At 42.5% G+C, this 24,116-nt stretch overlaps 2 protein-coding genes across 3 annotated transcripts; one reads left to right on the top strand and one right to left on the bottom strand.

Moving 5' to 3' along the window:
- Positions 1-384: 384 nt before the first annotated feature.
- mcmbp (minichromosome maintenance complex binding protein) lies at positions 385-9,727 on the top strand. The gene is made up of 16 exons (XM_061087200.1): positions 385-542; positions 1,851-1,942; positions 2,080-2,220; positions 2,310-2,351; positions 2,449-2,539; positions 2,675-2,815; positions 4,187-4,332; positions 5,664-5,761; positions 5,849-6,021; positions 7,188-7,311; positions 7,405-7,522; positions 7,613-7,778; positions 7,917-8,050; positions 8,761-8,928; positions 9,095-9,183; positions 9,511-9,727. Exons 1-16 carry the CDS (start codon positions 485-487, stop codon positions 9,635-9,637), a joined length of 1,908 nt encoding a protein of 635 aa, XP_060943183.1. The 5' UTR covers positions 385-484; the 3' UTR covers positions 9,638-9,727.
- Positions 9,728-10,478: 751 nt separating this feature from the next.
- Positions 10,479-22,772, bottom strand: inpp5f (inositol polyphosphate-5-phosphatase F). 2 transcript variants are annotated; one of them, XM_061087859.1, is made up of 20 exons: positions 22,306-22,772; positions 20,578-20,658; positions 19,987-20,123; positions 19,170-19,298; positions 18,839-19,024; positions 18,688-18,744; positions 18,124-18,322; positions 17,766-17,945; positions 17,343-17,410; positions 16,859-16,983; positions 16,649-16,726; positions 16,393-16,513; positions 15,891-16,019; positions 15,551-15,668; positions 15,264-15,462; positions 14,965-15,036; positions 14,808-14,881; positions 14,511-14,639; positions 14,345-14,432; positions 10,479-14,194 (listed from the first exon to the last, which is right to left on the bottom strand). In XM_061087859.1, exons 1-20 carry the CDS (start codon positions 22,400-22,402, stop codon positions 13,060-13,062), a joined length of 3,402 nt encoding a protein of 1,133 aa, XP_060943842.1. In that variant the 5' UTR covers positions 22,403-22,772; the 3' UTR covers positions 10,479-13,059. The 2 variants fall into 2 exon arrangements, with proteins under 2 accessions (XP_060943842.1, XP_060943843.1); XM_061087860.1 differs by having other exon boundaries at positions 18,839-19,006.
- Between the last annotated feature and the right edge of the window lie 1,344 nt (positions 22,773-24,116).

The raw sequence follows: 24,116 nt of genomic DNA, 5'->3' as shown, positions 1-24,116 counted from the left end.
TGGAGGGCGGAGTCACACATGGTTTGTAGATCTACTAAAACCACGCAGGTTAGTTGACTGTAGTTCGTTGGTTGGGCGGAAAAGTAAACACTACACGTCACTACTGCCGCCTAGAGGTCCCACAAGATATGTTCACTGTGGTGTTTTATCGTTTCAAATAAGCTCGAATCACATTCATTTGTATTATTTTATAGAGAGTATATGTGTGTTTCTCTTCATCGCAACACCAACATTAAACAAAGATCATAGCGCCCAAAGATCAAAGCGCCCAGTAAGTCATTCAGCCGGTGCGATGTCTCCGTGCTCCGGGTGGTCTCGGTGCACAAAACAAGCGCACCGGTCTACTCGACCGGTGACGCAAATTTCCCGCCCTAGCTCCTGCAGTCCTGAGAGTGTGGAGAAAGTCAACAAGTGTCTGCTCGAAGATTTGTTTTTTGATTCACTTGTGACAGGTTTCATATCCGCCAGACGCCCCCGGCCCACGATGCCCTCCACTCAGGACTGGATCGACCTCCCTCTGGATGTGGTCGAGGGGATGTTCGGTGAGAGAGACACACACACCGGAACTACACCGTGACAGCGTGAGGCTAGCCTGTTAGCTACATGGCTAACGCACCATGCTAGCCACCATGCTCCAAGTGTGTAGCTGTGCTAAGAGTGAAGAAGTTCAAGATGTTTCTGTGGGTTGCAATCACTTAACGCTGCTTTGTTGCTGCACACACACACACACACACACACACACACACACACTTCCGGTCTGGTTTATCTAGCAAAGACCCTAATGTGTGTGTGTGTGGGTATAGTTTGATTTGAATACTTGTTTGCACACATCCAGACTGAAAATACACAACATGAAGCATTCAATTGATTTAAAGTTGTTTCAAATTCACTTCTATATGAATACAAACGTTTAAGTTATCAACAAAGCTTCAGTGTGTGTAGAACGTTTTTGACAACTTGTTGTGTTTACTGTAGTTCATCTTATTCACCCTTACAAGCAATCATTGATTTTGAAATATTTTGAGAAGCCATCAATATTATCGATGGAACGTTTTGTCTCTCAAAGTAAAGTGGACTAATACTAATACTGATGTGTATTTTGTCCTGATGTGAGTCCCAACTCAAACAGTAATACTGTTTTTCACATGATGGGTTAACTGGAGGGCTGAGTGATATATGGAAACATTACATATCATATTTATATATATATATAGGACTTTTGTTGTATTGATATTATTGACAATTATATCATAATATTGTTTTACTGTCCAGCCATTGGTCAACTCCACTGCTGATTTGGCAGTCATAGAGAGAGAAAAAATCACAAAAATACCCTATTTAATAAATACATACAGTAAATAACAATCATCGCCTAATCGATACAATTGATACCAACTGATTGGTCTCTGGTAAATGTGCCCTCTTATTTTGAAATTCCTAACACACTGAATAGCTTTTATATTACGGACTTACTGTTGAACCAGATTGATAACAGTGTATCTCTCAATTACATGCGTCTCTGATGAAGTACGTGCTAGTTTCAGGCTATTTTGGGTTCTGGAAAAACTATAAGCCACTGATAAAATATTTAAGTTTATTTCCTTCATTGACCAAACATCAAATCTTGAATGAAAAGGAGCAGAAAGAAGAATAATCGTATATAATCTGCTCTTCTTTCACATGACACTAATTGATACAATTGATACCAACTGATTGGTCTCTGGTAAATGTGCCCTCATATTTTGAAATTCCTAACACACTGAATAGCTTTTATATTCCGAACTTACTGTGTAACCTGGCTGATGGACAAAGTGTTGCATTATTTTAACCATCCTGTTACTTCATTTCAGCTGCTTCCCAGAGCAGTCCAAACTCTGGCTGGGAGGCGAAAGCGGTCGAGTTCTTCAAAGAGCGGCTGAAAGAGAAGGACGCTCAAACCTGGGTAATGCAGCTCCTGTCAGATCCTTTCAGCATGTAAATTACAAAAGAGATGCAAAAGAAGTGTGTAAAGGTCAAAGTCACAGCCTGTTTCAGCAAACTCACCTTTAAATAACTGCCTTCATCTTCATTTGGGTGCAGGTTCCTTCTCTGAACGACATCCCTCTGCACTACCTGAAGCCCAACAGCCTGGTGAAGTTTCGCTGTCTAATCCAAGACATGTTCGACCCGGAGTTTTACATGGGAACGTATGAGACTGTTGATCCATCCACACAGGCTAAAGTAATCCATTAATACAACCCTCTCAGGGCATGTTTTTGCATTTGATGTTTGGAGTTTTTATTTTAACATCATCATCTGACCATCTCCAGGTGCTGCGAAGTGGGAGGTACAAAGATGTGACAGAATGTGGGGTATGTGCACTTCTTCTCGACCATTCAAAGAACCTATAAATGCCTCTGTTCAGCTTCAGCTTTGCCATTAACAACCGTCTCCTGCGTTTATCTGCAGGTGGATTTCAACTCCAGAAGCACAGTGACTGCAGAGAGACAGACGTTCTACTGTGTGCCCATCCCTGGAGAAAACCCCTGGGTTAAAGAAATATCCTCAACACGTCATCCCCTGCATGATGGAAGTTCTCCTCAAACAGCTGACGGAGAAATTCACATTTTATCGTGTGATAGTTGAGGCAGGAATTGTTCTGTCCTTCGCTATTTTTCCTTAATTCTGTCACACAGCTATGCCGGCTCCAGCCAAGCAAGAGTGGTTCCCTCCACCTCGTATGTTCCGAGCAGACAGAAACGCAGCTACGAGGAAGATGACGAAGACGTGGACGACATGGACACACAGCCGCAGAAGCAGAGGGAGCCCCCTACTGGTGTGTGATGCTTGTAAAGTAAAGAAACAGAAACATTGTTTAGTCAGTGTCCAACTACTTCTCTGTGTTTTGCATAGACACAAGACTAACAATTTGTCTTGTTTCCATGAAGATGGTTGTAAATTCATCCTCAGAGGTGAAAGTGATCATGACCCTGGATCACTGAATCTTTTTTGGAGTGTGATTGCAGAAGCTTCTCAAAATATCAGCTGTAAAAGTCCCTATTTTGGTTGGATGGAAAGAGCAGATCCCGTAAAATGTCCTAACTTTCAAATTACTTCACACCACAAGGTCATTTTAGTAGCTTTCTTTAGTAGAATCTTTCAATCATATCTCATAATCTTCATCAGCAAATGCAGTTTGTCCACCTGTCACTGGTGGTCAGCTGAAGCCTTAAGACTCTTTCAGTTCAGAGAAGCTGTTGTTGAGCTTTTCTGGATCTTTGTGATATGAACAAACCCAAAAAGTGTAAGGTAGAGTCTGCCCAATATTGATTATTGTCCAGATACAGATATAGTCTGAGACTTATAAGTTGTTATCAAACATCAAACCCTTTTGACAGAGATATTAAAACACCAGTACCGATAAGTCTGTTTGAAGCTCATATCAGCTGATTGTCTGACAACTGAAGACAGAACTTTAAACTTGATATTTCTACAACATTGGCTAAGTAGACAAATTGCAATTAGTTTCCTGTCTATTCTGTTGTGGCACAGGCAGCATGTACAGTTGCAATCAGAAATAATCAACCCCCTCACCTCAATAGACATTATAGTGATGTGGATGACAGATGACAATAAATGACAAAAAACCTCATCAAACAACAAAAGATATTTACTGATGCGTATTTTAGTTATTTTGACAACAGAAGGTTATTTAACTTTGAAGTTAAAAGGTAAAATGTAACTCAGGTTTGCAGCTGCTCCATAAGTTTTAAACTTCCTTATAAGGCTCCCAATGGTGTCTCTTGGAATATAATTTTTTGGGGAAATCTTCTTCCACCCAAGGCCTTTCAGGTGTGATAAAATAATGTCCTCTCTCAGCTTTTATGCACACTCCTTTGTCTTTCCCATGATTGCAACTCACTTTGAATACCTTCATGGGTGGGGTTTATATATGCATCACAGCTGCAGCAAATGAAGGATCATTATAGAGTTCCCAAAGGCTTAATTATGTTTCAACTCTACTTTAATTGATAAATCCTTAAAATCTTGGGGGGGTTGAATATTTCTGATTGCAACTGTAAGTAGCACATCAGAGAGAGAAAGAGCAACACTCCTCAAATGGAAATCTTAGATGATAATAATCAAACAATACAAGATTTTCAAAGGGTGAATTGATCCGTTAATGCAGACTCTCCTCTCGCTGCAGGTCCTCACTGTCCCACAGACCAGCAGGGCAACGGTGACTGTAAACGACTGGAGAGAGAAGCTCCATCCAGCCAGACGGCATCGTCCTCACACCTGGACCTCAACTTCCCCCTGCCCGGAGAGAAAGGCCCCTCCTGTTTAGTTAAGGTGGGTTGAGTGGATTCTACCCTATGACCTAATTTTCTTTTTTTTTGTCATTAAAGTTTTGTATTTATTCATGTATATAAAAACATACAATCAAACTCAAAAAAACAACATTTATAACAGCATCAACAGACAGTATACCCATCATACAACCATATATACAAAGGCCTCCTGCAAATCGATATTTTCTTTTTTTTTTCTTGAAACAACCAGAATGTACATCCAGCACCATGTCTACAAATTTTTCCATATGAACTATCTACAAAAAAATACGGTCCCAGGCCCCCCTAAAATCTTCCTCTTCATTGTTCATTCTAGCCAACATGCGTTCATAAGATGCAACCTCTGACATCATTTCCATCCATTTTTTAACATCTGGGGCAACTGTACTTTTCCATACTCTAAGAATCGTTCGAGCAGCTGTGACCATCCCGACTTTTAAAACTACCCGATCATATTTAGATATATTTGGAATTTCTGTTTGATCCCCTAACAAACACAGTCTTGTTGATACAGGTACCGCCACCCCCAGCCATTTACTCACATGTTCCAGTACTTTCTCCCAAAATGGTGTGATGGAAATCTGGAGATACAAGAGGCTGGAAACAACAAAGTTATCTACGTGTATTTAATAAGGGGCTTTCTGCAGAAAGGATCAACACAGGGAAACCGCAAGGGTCTCAGAGTGAAGATGAAGAACAGTCAAATACAAGGGTCTTATATACCAGGGGATAGGGCTGTCTCTCTGATCCAATCAAGACAGGTTCCCATAGGTGGGGGAAGGACAGGAAACTAAACATACCAGCTGATTCACATGTGTTTCCTGAGGTGATAAGAAGAGATACATTCCTTCCTTTGATGGGTAATTAAGTCGCAAAAGGTCTCACTGTATTGACGTCATAAACAGTTCCCACCAGAAAACAGCTCAAGTCATCAAACATCTGTTGTATGTAAATACAAGTCATCAAAGTCTCTTGAGAAGGCTTCAAACACTTACTGTCCAAATACAAAATACTTTTTCAACCTTGCTTAGTTAATTTTCTACTACAATGGGTACACTAGTTTACATCCCCAGATCACATGCAAAAATGTCCCTAAATCCTTCTGACATTTCCAACATAAATTATTTCCTATTAAGCCCATTCTGTGCAGTTTTTAGGGGGTGAAATAATCATTTTCAATTATGTAACCTGGACTGTTGATACAGCTACTGGCGAATGGTTTATCGCAAGTCAGACATTAGTTCAAAGAGGTGACTTCAGAGACGATAGAATTATTATCAACAGACATTACAAGTGTTGGACAGAAGGTTAAAAGCTGTGTTTTGTTGGCAGGTGTACGAGAACTGGGACAGCTTCAAACTGAACGACATGCTGGAGGTGTACGGGATCCTCTCCGTCAGCCCTGCTCTCAGTGCTCTGGCAGACGGGAAGTAAGACACGTGATTTCAATTTAATTCGATTTCCCCCCCTCTCCCCCGGTGTTGATCTACCTACTGATTCTTGGCCTGTCCACACAGAGACACCTCCTCATCCCTCCTGGACCCTGCAGACTGCATGGAGACAGCGGAGGAGCAGAGAGTGCACAGCCCGCCGGCCTCGCTGGTCCCTCGCCTCCACATGGTCTACGCCAAACCGCTGCGGCACAACAACCCCCTGCTGCCCTCGCTCACCTCGGAGGACAACAGTGCCTGTAAGGACACGCAGCAGAGTGTGAATACTGTTACAAACAAATGTGCACGTGTTTGGGACTTTAAATGCCAATATTTTCAGATATTTGTACAATAGCCTTTTGCACAACACTGAAAAAAGATGTAAGCCTGATACAGAAAACCACCAGGAGCTCAAATGTTGCATCACTGCAGTTTTTAGTCAGATATTTACTGAGAGTGCAGATGTAAATTAGTCCAGCTTCTGTTCATCTGATTTGCATCAAGTGTGGTTAGATCAGAGCTGATGTTGGGCCATTTAAACACGAGTTGTCTGGACAACAAGAGAGCACAGAGGTATTTCACCGCTAGAATCATACATATCTCTCTCTCTATTTATATATAGATAGATAGATAGATAGATTATATAAATCAGTTTACTGACAAGAAATTGGAGGAACTGCTAGTATGTGTTCCTTTTTCAAACATGGACCAACACAAAAAGAGCCACGAATCCTTTAAAAATCCCTCCATGTACACAAGGTCTAATCTGAATCTACTGCTACAAAGGTTGGTGAAAGTCAGACGAGTAAAAAAAATAATTCTATACACATACATTATAGTGTTTACTAGAATGGCAGTCAGTAGAACACAAGTTAACTTATGAAACTACATTAAAATTCACTAGATCCAGATTTTTATTGGGTTCTGCACAAAGTTGCACACACATAAATATCAGTCCCCATCAGTCGTCCTTCCTCCTGAGAGATCAAGGAAAATATCCCAAAAATCTCACAATGTTAAAGAAAGATCCTGGATCCGCCCCGATTCTGACCCATAGAATGAATTCATAGGTTTAAAAGCAGGTTTAGTTTTTTGAATAATCCTGAACAAACAATTAAATACCCTCCTTTTTGAAAGTAATACGTTTTATGTTTTTGTTCTGCCATCCACAGTGGGTTATAATGCAATCTGTGTCTTTAACTCACAGGCTATACAATTCTTAACTATAGTCACATCCTTGTCGCCCTCCGGCTGTGTGCAGGAGCAGAAAAAAGGAGCCTTTATGCTGAATTACATTATTTCCTTTTAAAGCTTTCTAAGGAAAGGGATTATGCAGCTGATTTTTTCGCTCTGTACAGCTTTTATAGAGCACTGCCTGTAGACATCATAGAGGGAATTCTTGTAACTCTTTGTCTTTCCTCCTCAGTTTTATCTTCGACCCTGAGCGAGATGGCCGCTGTTAGAGCAGAGCTGCTCACATACTTCACTCACGTCCTTCTGAGAGATGCCCTGGCCGCCGAGTACCTCATTCTGCATCTCATTTCTAGCGTGTACGTGTCAAATACAGTTCCAGTCTGTTTAAACCATCCAGCCGTCCTGTCCTTTAGAGATGTTTCATTCTAAAGTGTTTGATTTTCTTTTAGGTACACCAGACGAGATATTCTCCCACTAGGCAAATTTACACTGAACCTGAGCGGCTGTCCTACGGTCGCCTCGTACACCGAGCGCCTCTACCAGTTCATCCAGAAGCTTGTTCCATCTGTGAGTGAATTTCTGTCACTTTGACAATAATGCAACAGTTTATTGTTATTGTGTTTAAAAGTGTTGCAATGTTTTCCTCCCCTCGTGCAGTCATACTATCTGGGCATGAGTCTCCAAAACATGAACCAGATGCAGCTGGTTCCTAAAAAGGACTATGTGGCCAACCGGCTCGTGAGTGGAGCCGCGCAGCTGGCCAGAAACACGTCGCTCTTCCTGGATGAAACCAAGCTGGAGCAGGGACAGCTGGACACAACAGGTGAGGCTCCTAGACACCACAAGGGGACAACACTGCGAGGACACACTCTGCAGTTAATGGCCTCTCTGCAGACTCTGTCGGCACGTCTGGCTCGATTCAGACGATGGTAACTACATCTTGTTTATGTGTATGTTGTAGGTGTGCGAAACGTCACAGCCCTGGGGAACCTGATCTCGTGGCAGAAGGTTGATTATGACTTTAACTACCACCAGATGGAATTCCCTTGCAATATTAACGTGCTCATCGTGTCAGAGGCCCGCTCGCTGCTGCCGGTGAGGACACAGAGAAACCACAAGATGGAAAACTCCACTACACACAGTTCTGCTCTCAAAACAAAAAACACCACTACCCCGTCCTCTCTGCTATGACCGGAGTGTGGGGAAGGGAGGGGTTAGGTTTCCTTCAGCCTCTCATGGGACACAGACGTGTCAAACGCTGGAGGTTGTTTCCAGCCAGTGTCACGCTGTCGTCTCAGCTGCCATTGGCCAGCCACCGCTACCCCTCCAGCCGGCGCCTTTATCCCGGGTCTCACTCTGTTGTGAACAGCCCGAGGAATTCGCTGTGTGCTATTCTTGTGCGTTGGGCTAATGGGTTGCCATGGCGGCAGCTGTGTGCCACAGCAGCAATCCTGGGAGAGGCGTCAGGCCCGGCCATCTATTTGCCCAGCAGTGAAGGGCAGTGCGCAGTAAACAACTGCCGGGGCTGATAAGAAGTCACAAGTACACGGCTGTGTTTACATTAAAAAGCTATTGGCTGATGAGCAACTGGGAGGTCAAGCTGATCAGATTCTTTATGGGTCAAGTCGCTTAGGACTTGATCCAGTCTGGCATGCTACGGAGTTTTGAGAATATGCCAAACTAGGCGTGCACACAGCAGACAGGACATATTTCTGCATGGCAACACCTGTAGGAAAATAGATACAAATGCAGATTTTCTATGTATAACACAGTATCAATATGTCTCTTACTTTTGAACTCCACAGTCAGATTGTCAGATCAAAGTACAGTCTCAGGTGGACCCCCAACACATGGAGGAGTATCTCAGCGGCATCAACATGCACCCGCAGACCTCATCACTGCTCAACAAGCTCCGGATGTACCTGAGTGTCGCTCGGCTGCTGGACTACAGCATCTCTGATGAAATGACAAAGGTGAGACACACTGTCGACCTCAGTCATGTTACAGAAACTGATTGTGTGCATCTGTTCCCTTTTTTGTGTGCTTTTGTACTTAGTAGGCCCGTGTGTGTGTCTGTCTGATGAGCAGTCTGTGTGCATTAGTGTCCTTCAAGTCCTTGTCCTTTTCTGGTGTCCTCAGGCAGTTGAGGAGGACTTTGTGGATATGAGGAAGGACGACCCCCAGAGCGTATCTGCAGAGGACCTGCACAGGATGCTGGTTGTTGCAAGGTGGGCAATGATTTACGTTCATATAAACTCTTTTCTTACTTTCTTTCCTTTTTATCAATCAAGAATGATACAAACAGCCTGTAACCATGGTTTTATTGACAAGTGTGAAATAATCACAGCAATAAGTCATGATGACAGCATTGGAAAGGTCAGCTCTGTCATAAGGAGGATGACAGTGACTTCATTAAACGTATCGACTTGCCAAATGCCTGGTGGACGGCCTCGGCCAGGAAACTGAGATGTAACCACAGTATTCAGAGGGTCCGGAATGACTTGGGGCTGAGATGTGTGAGAGTGGGACGTGTCTGACTGTGACTGTGTCTGCAGGTTGTTGTCTCTGAGCCTGGGACAGACCTCGCTGTCCAGAGACAGCTGGCTGCGAGCCAAACACCTCGAGACGCTGCGGAGGAGCCGGATGGAGCAGCACAAGTGCGTCAATGGCAACGAGCCGTGATCACGCAGGCAAATGAGATGGCTCCTGTTTTTTCCTTTTTGATACCTTAAAAAAAAAACAAGTTTGTAATAAAAATGTTTTCATATGTCACAGATGTGTTCAGCTTTTTTTACGCTAGGTTAGTTGATTCAGATATATTTTCGGGTAGTGGATTGAAAGTATCAATGGATTGTAGGTTGTACTTAACATATTGTCAGTGTGTTGTTGTTGTTGCTGCAGACCAAAATTTCTGTTTAACAATAGTTGATTTCTATTATGTCAAAGAAATGAGGTCCCCAGGATTCATAACTCGGCCAGGGAGGTTAAGTTTCCATCTGCATTTGTTCCTTTATTAGTTTGCAGGATTTCACAAAAATCACTTAAATGGATTACTACAAAACTTAGTGGAAGGATCCCGTTAAAGTTTGGTGTGGATCCAGGATACATTTTTTTTTACTTTCTTTAATAATGTCATTTGCAACACTTCCGTTGATTTCTTAGTATAATTCATGGAGCTTTGTGCAGAAAGTCAGATATTTAGTGAGTAAATTAGTGCAGATTCAAACAAAAATCTAGATCTGGTTAATTTAAATATGGTTTCATGGTACTTTTGGGCTATAGTTTCCTGTAGGGCAATTTCTTCCATCAGTGGACATTAAGGTTGTTGCTAGTATCTCTACAGAGCAAACTGTTTGATAGGCTGGCACAGACACTCCCTACTAACTTATCTGACATGAATGTGCGCTTTATCTCATAAGCCTTTTATTTATAGTGGAACTTCTTCCCAAAGGAAAAAGGTCTATACGCGTTTCATAGAAACACTCAACAAGAAAAAGAATAAATAGGATACTTTAATATACAATTCAATCTCAGTACACTGTGGAAATTAATGACAACAGTCAGTTGGTAAAGATGAAAGACAATGACCAAAGACATTCTGATGAAATGGTGCCAACACTTAGAAAATGTGTTCAAACAGTGCAAATCAAATGCTTTTAAGACCTCTAGTCATATGGTCTAACGGAGGGGAGGACAACCACAGATGACAAATGAGGAGGTGGTTGGAAAAGCACTTGGTATAAAAACAAACAAATGGTATGAGGAACCAAAAATCTCACCCAGCAAATACAGGATTAAATCTTAACTTTGTCAGCTTTTGCATATAAACACCAGACACCAGCGCGGAGGCATTTCGGTCTCTAAGGAATGTTGAGGATTTCTGCTCCGTTCAGAATAACTTGAAAACTACTCCAGTGTTTGCATCCTGAAGGAAAGTACACCTTTTACCCTCTGCGTTAGAACTTTGAATTACAGCCATCACCTTTAAGCTTTGGCAGCACAACGCACTATCAGCAGGTTCAATAACTATATAATCTAGCACCCACTAAGCCGCCGAGGCTACTGTCTCACAAGTAAAGTCCAATAAAATATACACTTGTTCCACATCTCATCTGCTGGTGAGCATGACGAATGGAGAGAAGAGGCAAATATAACACAAAATATGAAACATTAACAGTTATGTTGGGATTTTTCAGCTCATTTAGGAGACAATGACAAAATATATGCAACAGTGGGATGAAGAGGAGCATGAGATTCGGACAACTTTAAAGTTTAACAGGTTCCTAATGAGGCGTAACTTCACGTTAAGAAGTTAGTGAAAATACAACAATGTATAACAATGTCTACAGCTTTGTAGCACATAAATATAACTAGAGCTCAAAGGCAAGCAATCCTAAACACCAGCAGCAGCAGGGAGGCTCAAACACACTCTCACACACTGTACAGGATATACGCACTCATACAAACATCATCTCTTAAACCCGCTTGCGGAGAACGCATGTGCCAGTGGATGAAATATCCCAAGATTAAGATTGGATGACTTACAGTAACCCTGAAGATGAGGATTTATACAGTACACCAAAATGTAACGTGTGTGAAGAATGGATTTAAAAAGGTAGATTTTGCCATAAATACCTGATATACATAATCTTGCTTCTATTCCCTATTAAGGCAAATATGCTCTCAGTTCGGAGGAGTGCATAAGCGTCAGTGTTTCTAATAATTGGGTGAATCTATTACCTATATTACTATATGCTACTCTCCTGTCTCTTTTCCAAAATATGCGACGTCAGTTTACAACGGTGGCTGAGGACTCGGTTCAAACACACCCTCATTAATCAGTACAACCATTTTCAGAATAGTTCTTTCAATATATCAATCTATCAAAAACAACTCCAACCAGCAGGTTTCTGGTTACTTGTGGTTAGCGATGACAGTACTGGGCGTTCTTTTCAAAATATAATGCTCGTAACGCTCTGAATATGTGAAGCTGCCCCCCTAACATGTACAAAAAGCTTAAGGGAAGGGGCTCTACCGAGGGAACAGTTAAACATACAATATTCACTGTACATATCATTAACCAGAACGCTCTTACTTACTAAGGGCTTGTGAAGTCATTATTTCTATAATGGTATATCTTGTAAGTTACACTTGACAACATTGGTATTACATAGGATAACTACGTACAGAATGTCGTCTGGCTAGTTTCTGACAGCTATACAATGGGTTACAGTTTACACAGAGTTTTCCTTTGGGAACCACACAAAGATTTTTGGTCGGATTCGACAGCGACTTCTGCAAATCGCGTGTGTGACGAGCTCTATATACCAAACGCCAACAAGCGACCTGCACGTACTGGATGAATGTACAGTGCGTGTCAGAGTTGGTCGCTCAACATGCAGCTGATGTTTACCTGCCCTGTCAAAATCAGCTGTCACCGTTCACCTCACGTGCACGAGCATTGTGCGTGATAACGTAATGCTACAGACAGTGACATGTTTACATGCACAAAAACAGAATAGGTATAACTGCAAGTACATCAGTTTAAAACATCTTAAAAACCTTAAATGTTTCTTCTTATTTATCAGTTATTTCTTTCTTAGAGTAAAAATAACAACAATATCTTTATAACTTAATAAGAAAACAGTACTAATTAACCAACTTAATTCAGCAGTAGCAGTATTTCTCCATGATTTTGCATATGCACTCATTTTAAATGCATGTTACTGTGCATAACACATGGGAATTATAACACCCTTCCCAAATATTTTAACATTTACTTTATGCAATGTTATACCGAGCTTAGCTTCTAGATACTTACACCGAGACATTAACATCATGTGTAAGATTCCACTGCAGAAGAGACAAGAGCTTAACGGGATCCATATTTATGTACCTGTAAACATGGTCACTGTCATGTGGAGTGTATGTATATCTCTGTAAATTGTTAATGCTGTACAAGAGTCATCATTATTATGGGCATTTTAAACTAAAGGGTAAGTTTAAGAGTGCATATCTTGACTGAGTAGTGACGCTATGTGCAAGCTTTTGCTACTACTTCCATAGAGGAAGTATCAATGTGTCGTACTGCTACAAGGAAAGCACTAGATCTGAATGATCCTGGTCTGGCACTGTGTAAACATTGCCTTCAGCTCGTTCTCCTGGGCCTCGTTGACAGCATCTGGCTCGGGGCTCTTCTGCACCTTTGCCACCGCAAAGTTGATGCCTTGGGTGAGTCCCGCCTGGGTGAGGCTGGCCACCTGGACCATGGAGCTCTTGATCTTGGCAAAGGGGGACACCACTCGGCTGCCGTTGCTGTCTGCAGGCGAAGGGCCGAGGCTGCCTTCCAACTGTGAGCTGAGACTCCTCTGAGAGCCGCCTGAGGCCGCTGAGCTGGGCTTCTGGACGCTGAGGAGGTTGGAATTGGAGGTAGTGGACTGGACGTCGAGCTGAGATGGCCTGGGGAGCTGGGGCTCTTCCTCCTGAACGGGCGGCTCAGAGCCTGGTTGTTTGTCGGAGTTTGCCGGGTTCTTTTTAGTACAGTTTGTTACAGACGCTGGTGGATTCTCTCCAAACACCTCGACCGGTTTGGTCTGTGCATCCTGGACAAACTGGTGGCAGTAGGCATCAATGGGAGTACCAAAGTCAATCAAGATGGCTTCTTCAGCCACTGAGGCGGAACCTGGAGACTTGTCATCGCTTAATTGAGGGGAGCTTTCCTGCGTTCCCTCACAGCCAGTGACCCGGATAACAGAGGGGACATTTAGCTCCACGCTACCAATAGACTGAGAGCGGCTGCCCAGTCGTGGGTTTGTTGCTACAATGCCACAGCTGGGCAGAACATAGTCCACGTTTTCTAAGGAACCAGAACACGGGTGCTCTGGGTCAGAGTTATAGGAGTCTGAGTCATCTGAGATTTCAGAGTGCTCGTCTGCGATGTCTTTGCCAGGGTTGTTATCTGATGTTTCCAAACTGCTGTCCGACTTCCACAGGTTCACATGCATATTTGGTTTTAGGAAATTGACTTTAACGTCAGGCTTCGAGAAGGTGCCCAGCTTTCCGAGGGGCTTGAAGGTGCCAATGTTTACATTTGTCTTGGTCTGTTTGACTTTCTGATTGAGAGAGGAGATTTTGTTCAGGAGGAAAGTTTTGCCTTGTGCCAAACCCGAGCTACCCTGGACCTGATCAGCTGGTTTGTTCTGGATCCCCATTATATCCTCATGAGGTCGACTCTGTCGCCTGAAACAAACAAAGTGAGCAAGAAACAGCTCTTAGAATCGGTTAATGGTTAAAACAGTGCTAAGATGGCCACAGATGTTTCAGATGCATTAAATCATGTGTAAAATAAACAGATAATCCTCCTTAGCTAAATAAAGACAGACTACTCACCTCTCAAGCCTCTTTTCAACCACTAGCATGTCCAACCCTGTGGCCTGTTTTGTTATGCACAGCATCTCAGCTATGCATTGCAATGTATCTGAAATATGTCACAATGTAGAGTGTCAGCATTCTTTTCCTGCCTTTAAAGAATCTAAAGAAGTATATTATATCATACCTTTTCCATCATCCTCAGGATTTCGTGCTGCTGCCCTCAGCGTGTGGAAGTATCCACTCGACTCTTCATTCCTGAAATGCAAACGCATACAGCAGAACTTTGGCTTCCCAAACAGAGTAGGCTCAGGACCTGCGAAAAGGAAACAAAACTTAGAATTTTTGGCATTGTGCTTTCCTTGCATGAATCCGATGTTGCTAAAGGGTTACTGAGAAACTGTTAAGCACACTTTTGGGAAGTGTAGGGTGAGTCAGTGAATGAACGAGGAACTTCACTTTTCCTTTGAGTCTGACTTCTTACCAATTTCAATCTTTTCCAAACCCTCTAAATTCAGGCGCTGGTATTGGTTGACTTTATCTGCTTCTTCGTCATAACTGCAGGATAGTAAAAGAAACGTAAGTGAATCTGTAAGAAGCATTTTTAAAGAAATGTTGGGACAATTTAAAGTCAGACTTACTAAGCAATGTAGTAGGCTTTGTCAGACAGAAGCAACAGCACATCCACATCTTTGTTGTTCGCATCGATGAGGCTGGCGGGAAGTAAGAGAACGGTATCATGACAAAAGCTTTTCACAACCTTCACTTTTCAAGTAACAGTGAGTGAACCCTGTGTAATTATCTGCACTTTACTGAACACATCATTCCAACATTCAAAGTGTAGGTTGGAAAAGGTCTAAGGATCCATCAGCTTATGACAATAGTGGAAGTCAGGCTATAATAAGCATGGGGAGCTTAGATAGAAAAGCTAGCCACAAACCTCATGTCACAGTTGATGAGAGCCCAACCACCATGAAACTTCTCATCATCTGGCAGAAGAAGCTGCATGTAGGTCTGCAGCAGGAGGCTGACCTGCTCCTGAGCTCCTCTTTGGCTCTCTTGCTCCTTCTCCTCATGCTCCTTCTCTTTACTGAAGATGGAGTACAAGTCCTCGGTCACTGGCAGGCCCATCATTAGGTCTGCAGGGAGAGGCACTCATTTTTTAGGACAACCTTGATACAGATACACATAAGTATATAGCTATTAAATCAGCCTGTTTTTCCATACCAATGACAGCTTGTCTGTAAGCATCCCTGAAACGGTTCAGATAGTAGCGGTTGGCTGAGTTCACGCCATCCTTCATCACGCCAGCCAGTCTTCTCTCCCCCGTCCTGGTGAAATCTCCCTAAAAACACATCAAACAGTTAAACTGACGGTCTATAATCTCAGCCCTTTTCCAAAAAGATCAGTCCATACTTGTCATTCTGATGTGTTTAATTCACGGAAATGCTGTCAACTGATTTATGAGTCCTAGTCAAAGAGAAAGCTTGTGTCTCCGTGGCTCCACCACTGTCTTTTAAGCAAACACTGATTCAGATGTAAACGTGTGCAAAGCCAATCGGGTTACCTTGAGCGCTGCTGTTCCCGCGTACTGTCTGCTGATGGTGTCTCCGTTGTTGGCCCACATGATCTGATAAATCCTGTAACACTTGACAGGTAGAGGCTGCTCTGGAGGCATCACACCCAGTTTCTTCAGCTGCAGGAAGAGGAGAACGTTTATTTTGTCCTTGGGCAGGAACTTTGCGTACATTGAGAGTTCTCTCTTTTCATTTAGAGAAAGCTCAGCTCATGCCAACTTTTACGATCCGCTCTATTTACAATGGTATTCGATGATTAAATGATGAATATGGTGGAGTCTCTAGGGACAGTCGAAAGAACACTTTGAGCAGTTAACTTTATTTATCTTAACATGAGGAACTAAAGTCTAAAACAAACAAATAAAACACTACTGGTAGTGGAAAAAGTAAGTTATCTACTGAGCAGCATCTACAAGGAACCTCAGACGTGTGAGTGTGATAAGATTTCATGTTCATTTCATTGCCTGCGCCCATACAAAGAAATCCTCTCACCTGTTGTTCCATCACTGCCCGAGCAACGGCCGCCTGAACCACATTGGTCCTGTCCAGACAGTCCATACAGTTGACTCGGAAGATTCCCTCCTGCTTGCAGATGACTCCTGCTTGGTCGACCCTAGTGAAATCCATATTTTAGACAGTAGGAACACATGCTATGGTCACTGGGGGATTATTGTTGCTTTCCGTCTTATACGTAGCGGCCATTTTATTGGCATTTCTCTCAAAGGTAAAATATTGGCAGGATGCTTACCAGGCCCATTTCATGTCAGTGATGAGATCAGAAATTGCGTCGGTCAATATTTGCACATTCTCAAACCTCATGCCCCGGCTAAAAAATAGGATGTAAGAAACATAAAGGGGAAGTTAATGCATTGTGGTATAATGTTTTTTTTTACAATAATAGAGGTTTACATGTAAATTCATGTACAAGTTTCATTTCTGAGGAAAGCGTCTCTCTTACCAGTGCTCATGGAAGTCAAATGAAACATATGTGAGGTTTGGGTTGTTGTAGAGCAGGACTTGCTTTAGATACCCGTCTCCAATCACCTTCTCTCGTCCAGTTTGATCCACTAAGTTAATAATCACCTGAAGAAGACAATAAACAGCGGCGTCATTTAATGTAGCAAGTGCCCCTTTAAGCAATATAAACACTCTGTGATGTTAAATATCAGAGGACTGAAAAAATGAATTAACACCTTCCATAGCGTCTTATCACATGCACAAAGTTTACATTAAGAATCTACCAATTCAGTCCAGGAATGAAGCATGTGGTAGTTCACACACTTGAACCTCAGTCTGAACACATTTTTCACAGTCACAGATGGCTGAACAACCACAGTGGTGATACATTTTAAATAGCAATTCAAACCAAGAATTTTGCATGTTTGCAGTCAAAAAGATACACTAAGCACATACCACAGCCTACACATGGGGAGAGGACTCACCTGTTTCTGGTAGAGTTTAAGCTGTTCGTCAAAGTGATCGGCGAAGTAAGACATAGTCTCCTTCTCTCCTATAACATAAGCAAATATGAAAATCATTTTCATATGACCGACTCTGGGATAAAACATAAAAAAAAAAAGATTTAACATCATTTTAACTATAAAGAAAGAAGTATTGTCTTCTGTGCCAGCTAAGAAGAACAAACGAAGTAGAGCAGGGACCAATGGCTGACATGATAACTACATCTATGAGCGAGACACAGCTCAAATACACAAAACTGGTGTGTGAAAACACTGGCATTGAATTATCTTTTTTAAAGTACAACTACAACAAACTGTGGAAGTGGAAGGTCCAGTATACTCAATGACAGCCTTTGAAAAATGCTCTCTGTAAGATCATATGCAGTATGCTGCAGCTGTGCTGACCTTTCTCTAAGCGTGGCCGGGGATTGTAGCGGTACCCCGCCTGGCTCCAGAAGACGGGCACAGAGCCACGAGACTGCACAAAGGACAGAGTGTGACTGTGCACGTGGATCAACTGCTCTGTCTCCACATAATTAGCCACATGGCCATCTGTATCCACTCCCCTGCGTTTGTACCGCATCCCTTTGGGAAAAGAGAATGAATCAACAAACAACCAGATTATTTATATCACAGATGAAGACACAATTGTCTACCAGTTAATCCAGGATTTTTGAGAGAGAAGTCCTATCAGTCCTAATCCAAAGCGGAACCAACACATTTGGCCTGAATCAGAGCTCAAGCATGACCTTTGGGCCTCTACCTGCACGGTGGCGGCTACGTCTGGAGATCAGTGCCACAGTGAAGCGAGGATGGATGTCATCAACACAGGTGACCTCCTGTGGCGGTGTCTCAGGGCTGCTCCTCTCCTCGTCCGATGTCTCATTGTAGTTCACCACCAGTTCCTCCACTTGTACAAATCCCTGGATGATTGGTACCACCCAGAAGTCGATATCTGGGACCTGGAGCCGTCAAAGGGAAAAATAAAAGAGTAGGACAAGAAGATTAAAATCCTGTTTGCCAGGCTGATAAGGAAGCGCCACCAAGTCCACCAAGTGTCCAAAATAGATAATCCTCCATAGCTCAGACCCATTATCTCCTTTATTCCCTCAGTATTTCCATACTCTGCTGATAATGCTCGAGTTATCAGAACATGCAACTGCCGCATTTACTGAGAAGACCAGTTACGTCCTTTGAGCTCACAAATGTAAAGAAAAATACCGTAACTGTTTCCACAATTGTCATTGAATCAAATCTGGGCCTTTATTCAATTCTAAAATAGATAAACAATAATAAACGGTACCAGTCTGTATTTCTATGTGGTTACCTGAAGGTCAATAAGGTCCTGGATCATGTGTTTATTCCAGAAGAAACGGTCATCCACCTTTCATAAAGGTCAAAAACTACAATTAGCGAGACATTTTACAATCCACATACATATGTTAAGTCCAACTCTATGCCTCTGTTTCTCTCCAAACCTGCTTCCATAGGGGTAAGCCGGTCTTTTCCGAGTCTCCTTGACGCTGCACCGTGTTTGTCAGGTCGTAGGTCACGCTGTAGTAGAAGGAGTCAGAGTCCATGAACACCTTGTACAGCTCATCCAGCAGCCGCCTCTCCAGTCGCTCCTTCTCTTTGTTCTCCTTCACCTGGAAGGCAGGGGAATACTGGATTGGATGGATGGATAGAAAAGAGCGGTCAAACCAAAGAAACCAAAAGCCCATGAGAACTGCAAAACAAAGGGGAAAGGATAGGAAAGGTATAGTGGTTTTGAAGAGAAGAGTGCATTTTATGGGTTAAACACAATAATACCTTTTTCTTGATGGGCACAGCCACATTAGATTTGATCTGACTCAAGGTTTTCATCAGAAACTTGGACTCGTCAGGAGACGGGGCCAGTCTCTCTGGTTTGTCGATTCCAAAGTGATGCTTCTTGCACGGCTGAAAAAGTTTGTTTCAAAAAAGTTCCATTACACAACAGTACAGTGATATTTAGATAATAAATAACTCTGTTTGATACCACCTGGAAGTTCTCAAAACCAGACTGTCTGTGAGACTCAAAGTGCAGAACAAGAACACCGACTTCTATTGACTACTCACAGTACAGCTAAAAACTAAAGGAACACACAGTTCTCCTCTTGACTCACTGATGCAGTAAACAATGTCACAGCTACACTGATCTATAGGATCTCTAGGGACAATGCAGGTGGAATGATCACTGTGCAGACGGGGTCTAGAAGCCAATCAAGGAACTATCACCCTCCTCTTTGTTTACTCACTTGGAAATATTCTGTCTCACCATCCATGAAGCCCCCCTGAAAGCAACAGTCAACTTCCTATGAGATCCATTACAGCAATTTTATGGCTGCATTTAATTTTCCACTCTAAACGTGTGGGTGGAAAATAAAACAGATCTTTTAAAAGGGAAAAAGAAAATAACAACTACATCTAATTTTGCACCACTGTTATCTTCAGGATGAATCACCCGCTGACGCATAAAGGGTATTCTTGAGCAAATGAAAACATTTTAGATTTCTCCCAGGCACTGTTAGAATGCTTGTCAAGGAGGCTGAATACAATAATTAAAAAACAACTTCACGTATCTCATTCAGAGTATTATCATGCACACCTCCAGCTCCAGCTCCTGGGGCTCTTCGTCAGACAGAGGAATGACAGCTATCTTGGTGATCTTGTAGACTTTATGGTTGCCGGGTAAATGGCCCACCAGCGCTTTCTGGCGGATTAGTACGAGGCCGAGAGGAAGATCTGCAGAGATGAGAGAGAAGGGGGAGTTGAGTTACGGGTGCAGAATTCTTCACATTCTGAAAGGTGTGAAGAAAGCAGCTGCACACCGAAGATTTTTTTTATAAGGCAACACCACAAGACATCTGGTTAATAAATATTTAAATCGTTTTAATCCATCTGATTTACCAGAATATTACATTTTCTTCATACATTTTCTTGTGATGTATATCATCTCAAACCTCCAACCCAAAGACAACAGAGTCACACAGTTAGCAAAACCAGATTAATCAACACCATCAGCTCACCCCTCTTCATAACTACACACGTTTCAAAAACAATTAGCACATTTTTTTCACACATTTCCATCTGACTAAGGAGCGTCATAAAGCACTGGATGATTCGGTAACTCAAATTTCCACAGATGTAAAATACTGGCACGGATGTTTCTGTTCCATGTTTCACATCCTCCACTTACCTGTGTGAAGCTGTATCTTTCCAATGACACCTTCCACCAAACCCAGACACACCGGATTCCAAGCCAACAGCAGGTCTGTGGCTGAAAGAAAAACATAGACATGAAACTTCAGAATGGTGGTGGGGCAACACAGCAGCCAGATAAGTCAGATAAGCAGCCAGGATTCAATGTTAGATATTCGTAAGCGCAAAATTCAAATTGAGATCTTTTGTTATCTGTTGAAATATTAGAGACACACATAATATGCACATTTTCTTTCAGTCACAGCTAAATGTTCACACTAAACACTTCAGGTATGAGTTAACAAGACAGGAAATACCTCACGACAGTCGCATGAGTTCCTGTTACTGTCAAAAACACATTCTTCAACTCAAAGACACAAAGACTTGGTCAACAACTTGTCAGTTAGAACTCATATACAGAAGGACAACACTAAATTTGTGATGTAGGTCTGTGATTATTTGTCCTTATTTATATAAAATGTACATCGTAGAGAGGAAAGTGACATTTGACTGAAGGAAAAACTACCCTGTCTCCATTTTCTAAAGTTTTTCAAACAGCAGGCACAAACTGGAACACTTCAGTGATGGATTAAACATCACGGTGGAGGAAAATTATAAAATGTGATGGGTGTGATAAGGGTGGAGAACATCAACTGTAGGGAAGCAGCAGACAATGATTCTTCCTGTTCCACTCGCCAGAGAAATTCATGTGGGGAAACTGGCTGAGGGCCCCTACCAGGAAGGTAGAAAGAAGAAAAAAACAGAGAAGAGGCAAACTAAAGCAGTTCCACAACTTCAGTCACGATGAGTAATATCATGGAAGTACTTCACAGTGTGCTCGTGAGAGGAGCGGAAACCCAGCGAGGAGTGGAAACCCTTTTTCCAATTAAATAATGGAAGAGTGTTGCAACTAAAAACCTGTTCAGGATGGCGGCACGGCCCATACGACTCCAAGTGACAAGGAGGAGAACACGCACAGACAGGCCTTTGGCTGGGTCCAAACTTTTCTTTCACTTTATAAGGGGATGTTAATTTTCATTTATCTGGGAAAACATGATTGATTCTTTGTCACAGCTATGAGCAGCAGTGGCACTTATATCTGAACCATTCTTCACAGAACTCACATAACATGCCGGTTTGAGTCTGTTTGTGTTGAGCAATAATGCTGTTTTACATGGTGCCGATTTCAAATGAATGGAACTATATATTTCCAAAGACCTCAGTGTGTTAAAAGCTGTCATCAGTGTCATCGTGGTTAGTGAGCTGCCATTGTTATTTCCGCTCTGTTACAGCCTGATCTAAATACAAGTAGGTCACATGTACTCTCCTGTGTGTAGCACAAGAGGCAAAGTAAGAAGTTTGGAGTCGGTCTGGGGTGTTGGCACTCCCGGAATGAAGGCTAGGACGAGGATTTCAAGACATGGGAATGGCGCATACACAAATATAGTTTTGGATCAACATAGCTGGGTAATCTAAAGCTGTACATGATATGAATAACGTTCATTACACACATGAACGAGCGGCCGATACCAGAGAGAGATTATACTAAACCTTTGAGGTGATGTACTGTACATGCACAGTGACAGCGACACCTCTAACACAACGTGTGTTAATCCCAGTCAGGCCAGGAAGCACAGAGGTGTAATTTCACCCCAACAGGTAACATTGACAGAGGCTAGCTTCCTCTACATCCCCCGGCTGTCATGTAGCAGCGGACACTACGTACCAGGTCTCAGCGCCATGGTCCCATCTTTCCGGCTGCACCACAGAGCCCGGTCCCCGCTCTGGAGAATGTATTCGTCCTTGGCTTGGAACAGCTCCATGTTTTTCCACTTCACGTTAAACACACACTAACACACACAGCAACACACAAACAACAAGCTACTAGCTGGCCGAGCAGTCAAGACAGGTCCCGGTAATGCTCAACTTCCAGGATTTGGAGGTGAACAGCTGCTAGCCACGGTTAGCTCTGCTTCCCACCGAGGAGCCAAGGCAGCTAGCTACCTAGCTACCTAGCGAGCTAGCAGCGGCGGCAGCAGCTGGATGAGTGTCGGATGTGCTTATTCCAAATCTACGCATGTTGGTCATTTAATTTCCTTCCGGGTGGAGAAGTGTCCCTTCCCACAGGCATGCCGGGCACAGAGTAGGCTAACACACCAATGAACGAGAGAGAGAGAGAGTGAGTCCTAGACAGCAGCTGGTGTGCGGGTGTGTGTGTGTGTGCGTCCGGCGGAACACACCGTTTCCTGCTCCAAACAATGACATGTGACCTGTGACGTCATCACCTCAGGTACTGTCCATACAAATACATTACAATGATCTACTTTACAATGTAGAAGAACATATATGTGCATGACTGTACTATCCTGTTTGGGTAAAAGTCACAATTTGGCAAAAATCCACCAAACAACCAATCATCTATTGTTTGTTTATTATTATTGTTGTTCATATTTAGGGCCAAAAGGTCAGGTGAGGCCCTATTGAAATTGTAAGGATTATTATTATTATTCAGGCAAATGAATTGGCTTTTTGAGGGCTTTACCATGCTCAAATTCTTACCAAAATTTGCAGAAAGTTAGAAAGTGGTGAAAATTTACGTATTCTGAAGGGATTTTCAATGGGCATCGCAAAATGGCTCAACGGTGCCCCCTGAGACCCCTGGAACGTGTTCACAAAAATCGATATACAGGTGTATCATGACCAGACAAACAAAAAAGTCTTAGGTGCAATTGGAAAAACACAACAGGAAGCCTGCTATTTTGCAATTAGTGGCCATTTTGGCCATATTCCACATTTTTACTTTGATGTACTTGTACTGTTATTATTCGTTTCTTGTATTTCCTCAGCAGGGTATGTTCCATGAAATTAGTTTGTCCTTTTTGTTAAAATTACATTTCAGGGGAAAGCAACACAGAAAACACATGTTCTGTTCAAGTTTTACGAGAGGGATGATTATTTATTACAGGATTATAAACCCCCAAACAAATAATAGTAAATTTTTATTCTGATGTAGGTAATTTGTAGAGTATTAAGTGTGTTTGTAGAGAAATCCCACCATTCATGTCTCCACCCATGTAGAGTTAATGGCACAAATATGTTGTCAGTTATGACTCAGCCGGGCCCTGGGGGAGAAAGCAGAGAGCAGCTGAACGCAGGCAGCGACTCACTGGGTCACTGAAAACTCTCAGATCGTAGCTAAACTGGTTGAACAAACAAATGTACATGGAAAAACGTGTATTTCTATAGTAGTGAGTAAACATGTACACATTCTGTTCAGATTTAGATATATGTACATGGGGATCTTCAGAAGTTGTAGATAGTGTAGATATTCAAGTGGACTTGTGTTTCATGAAAATGTTTCATGTCCCACTGAAGAGGCTGCTTCAGTTCTGTTAATTTGCCAGTTATTGATAAGTGCCAAGCCCATAATCATGTCATAAAAAGGCTATAAATGCAGTGAGGAAATTAAGGGCTGAAGGAATAAAGTCATCATCAGTTTGGTGATTGGCACGACATTTACTGATAACTGTTTTGGTA

Source organism: Limanda limanda, chromosome 15 (genome assembly GCF_963576545.1).
Source record: "Limanda limanda chromosome 15, fLimLim1.1, whole genome shotgun sequence".
Lineage (NCBI taxonomy): Eukaryota > Metazoa > Chordata > Actinopteri > Pleuronectiformes > Pleuronectidae > Limanda > Limanda limanda.
This window is presented reverse-complemented; position numbering and strand designations above follow the sequence as displayed.

Bases quoted from the DNA above. Each gene is read 5' to 3' on its own strand.
- inpp5f (XM_061087859.1), bottom strand. From the start codon at position 22,402: ATGGAGCTGTTCCAAGCCAAGGACGAATACATTCTCCAGAGCGGGGAC. The intron at 19,025-19,169 runs GTATTATTGTGT...CATCCAATCCAG, and splicing joins CTGTGCCCATCAAGAAAAAG to TATTCCCCTGCCTTCCAGGT. The intron at 18,745-18,838 runs GTTTGGAGAGAA...CCTTTATGAAAG, and splicing joins GCTTACCCCTATGGAAGCAG to GTGGATGACCGTTTCTTCTG.
- mcmbp (XM_061087200.1), top strand. From the start codon at position 485: ATGCCCTCCACTCAGGACTGGATCGACCTCCCTCTGGATGTGGTCGAG. The intron at 5,762-5,848 runs GTAAGACACGTG...CTGTCCACACAG, and splicing joins AGTGCTCTGGCAGACGGGAA to AGACACCTCCTCATCCCTCC. The intron at 6,022-7,187 runs GTAAGGACACGC...TTTCCTCCTCAG, and splicing joins CTCGGAGGACAACAGTGCCT to TTTTATCTTCGACCCTGAGC.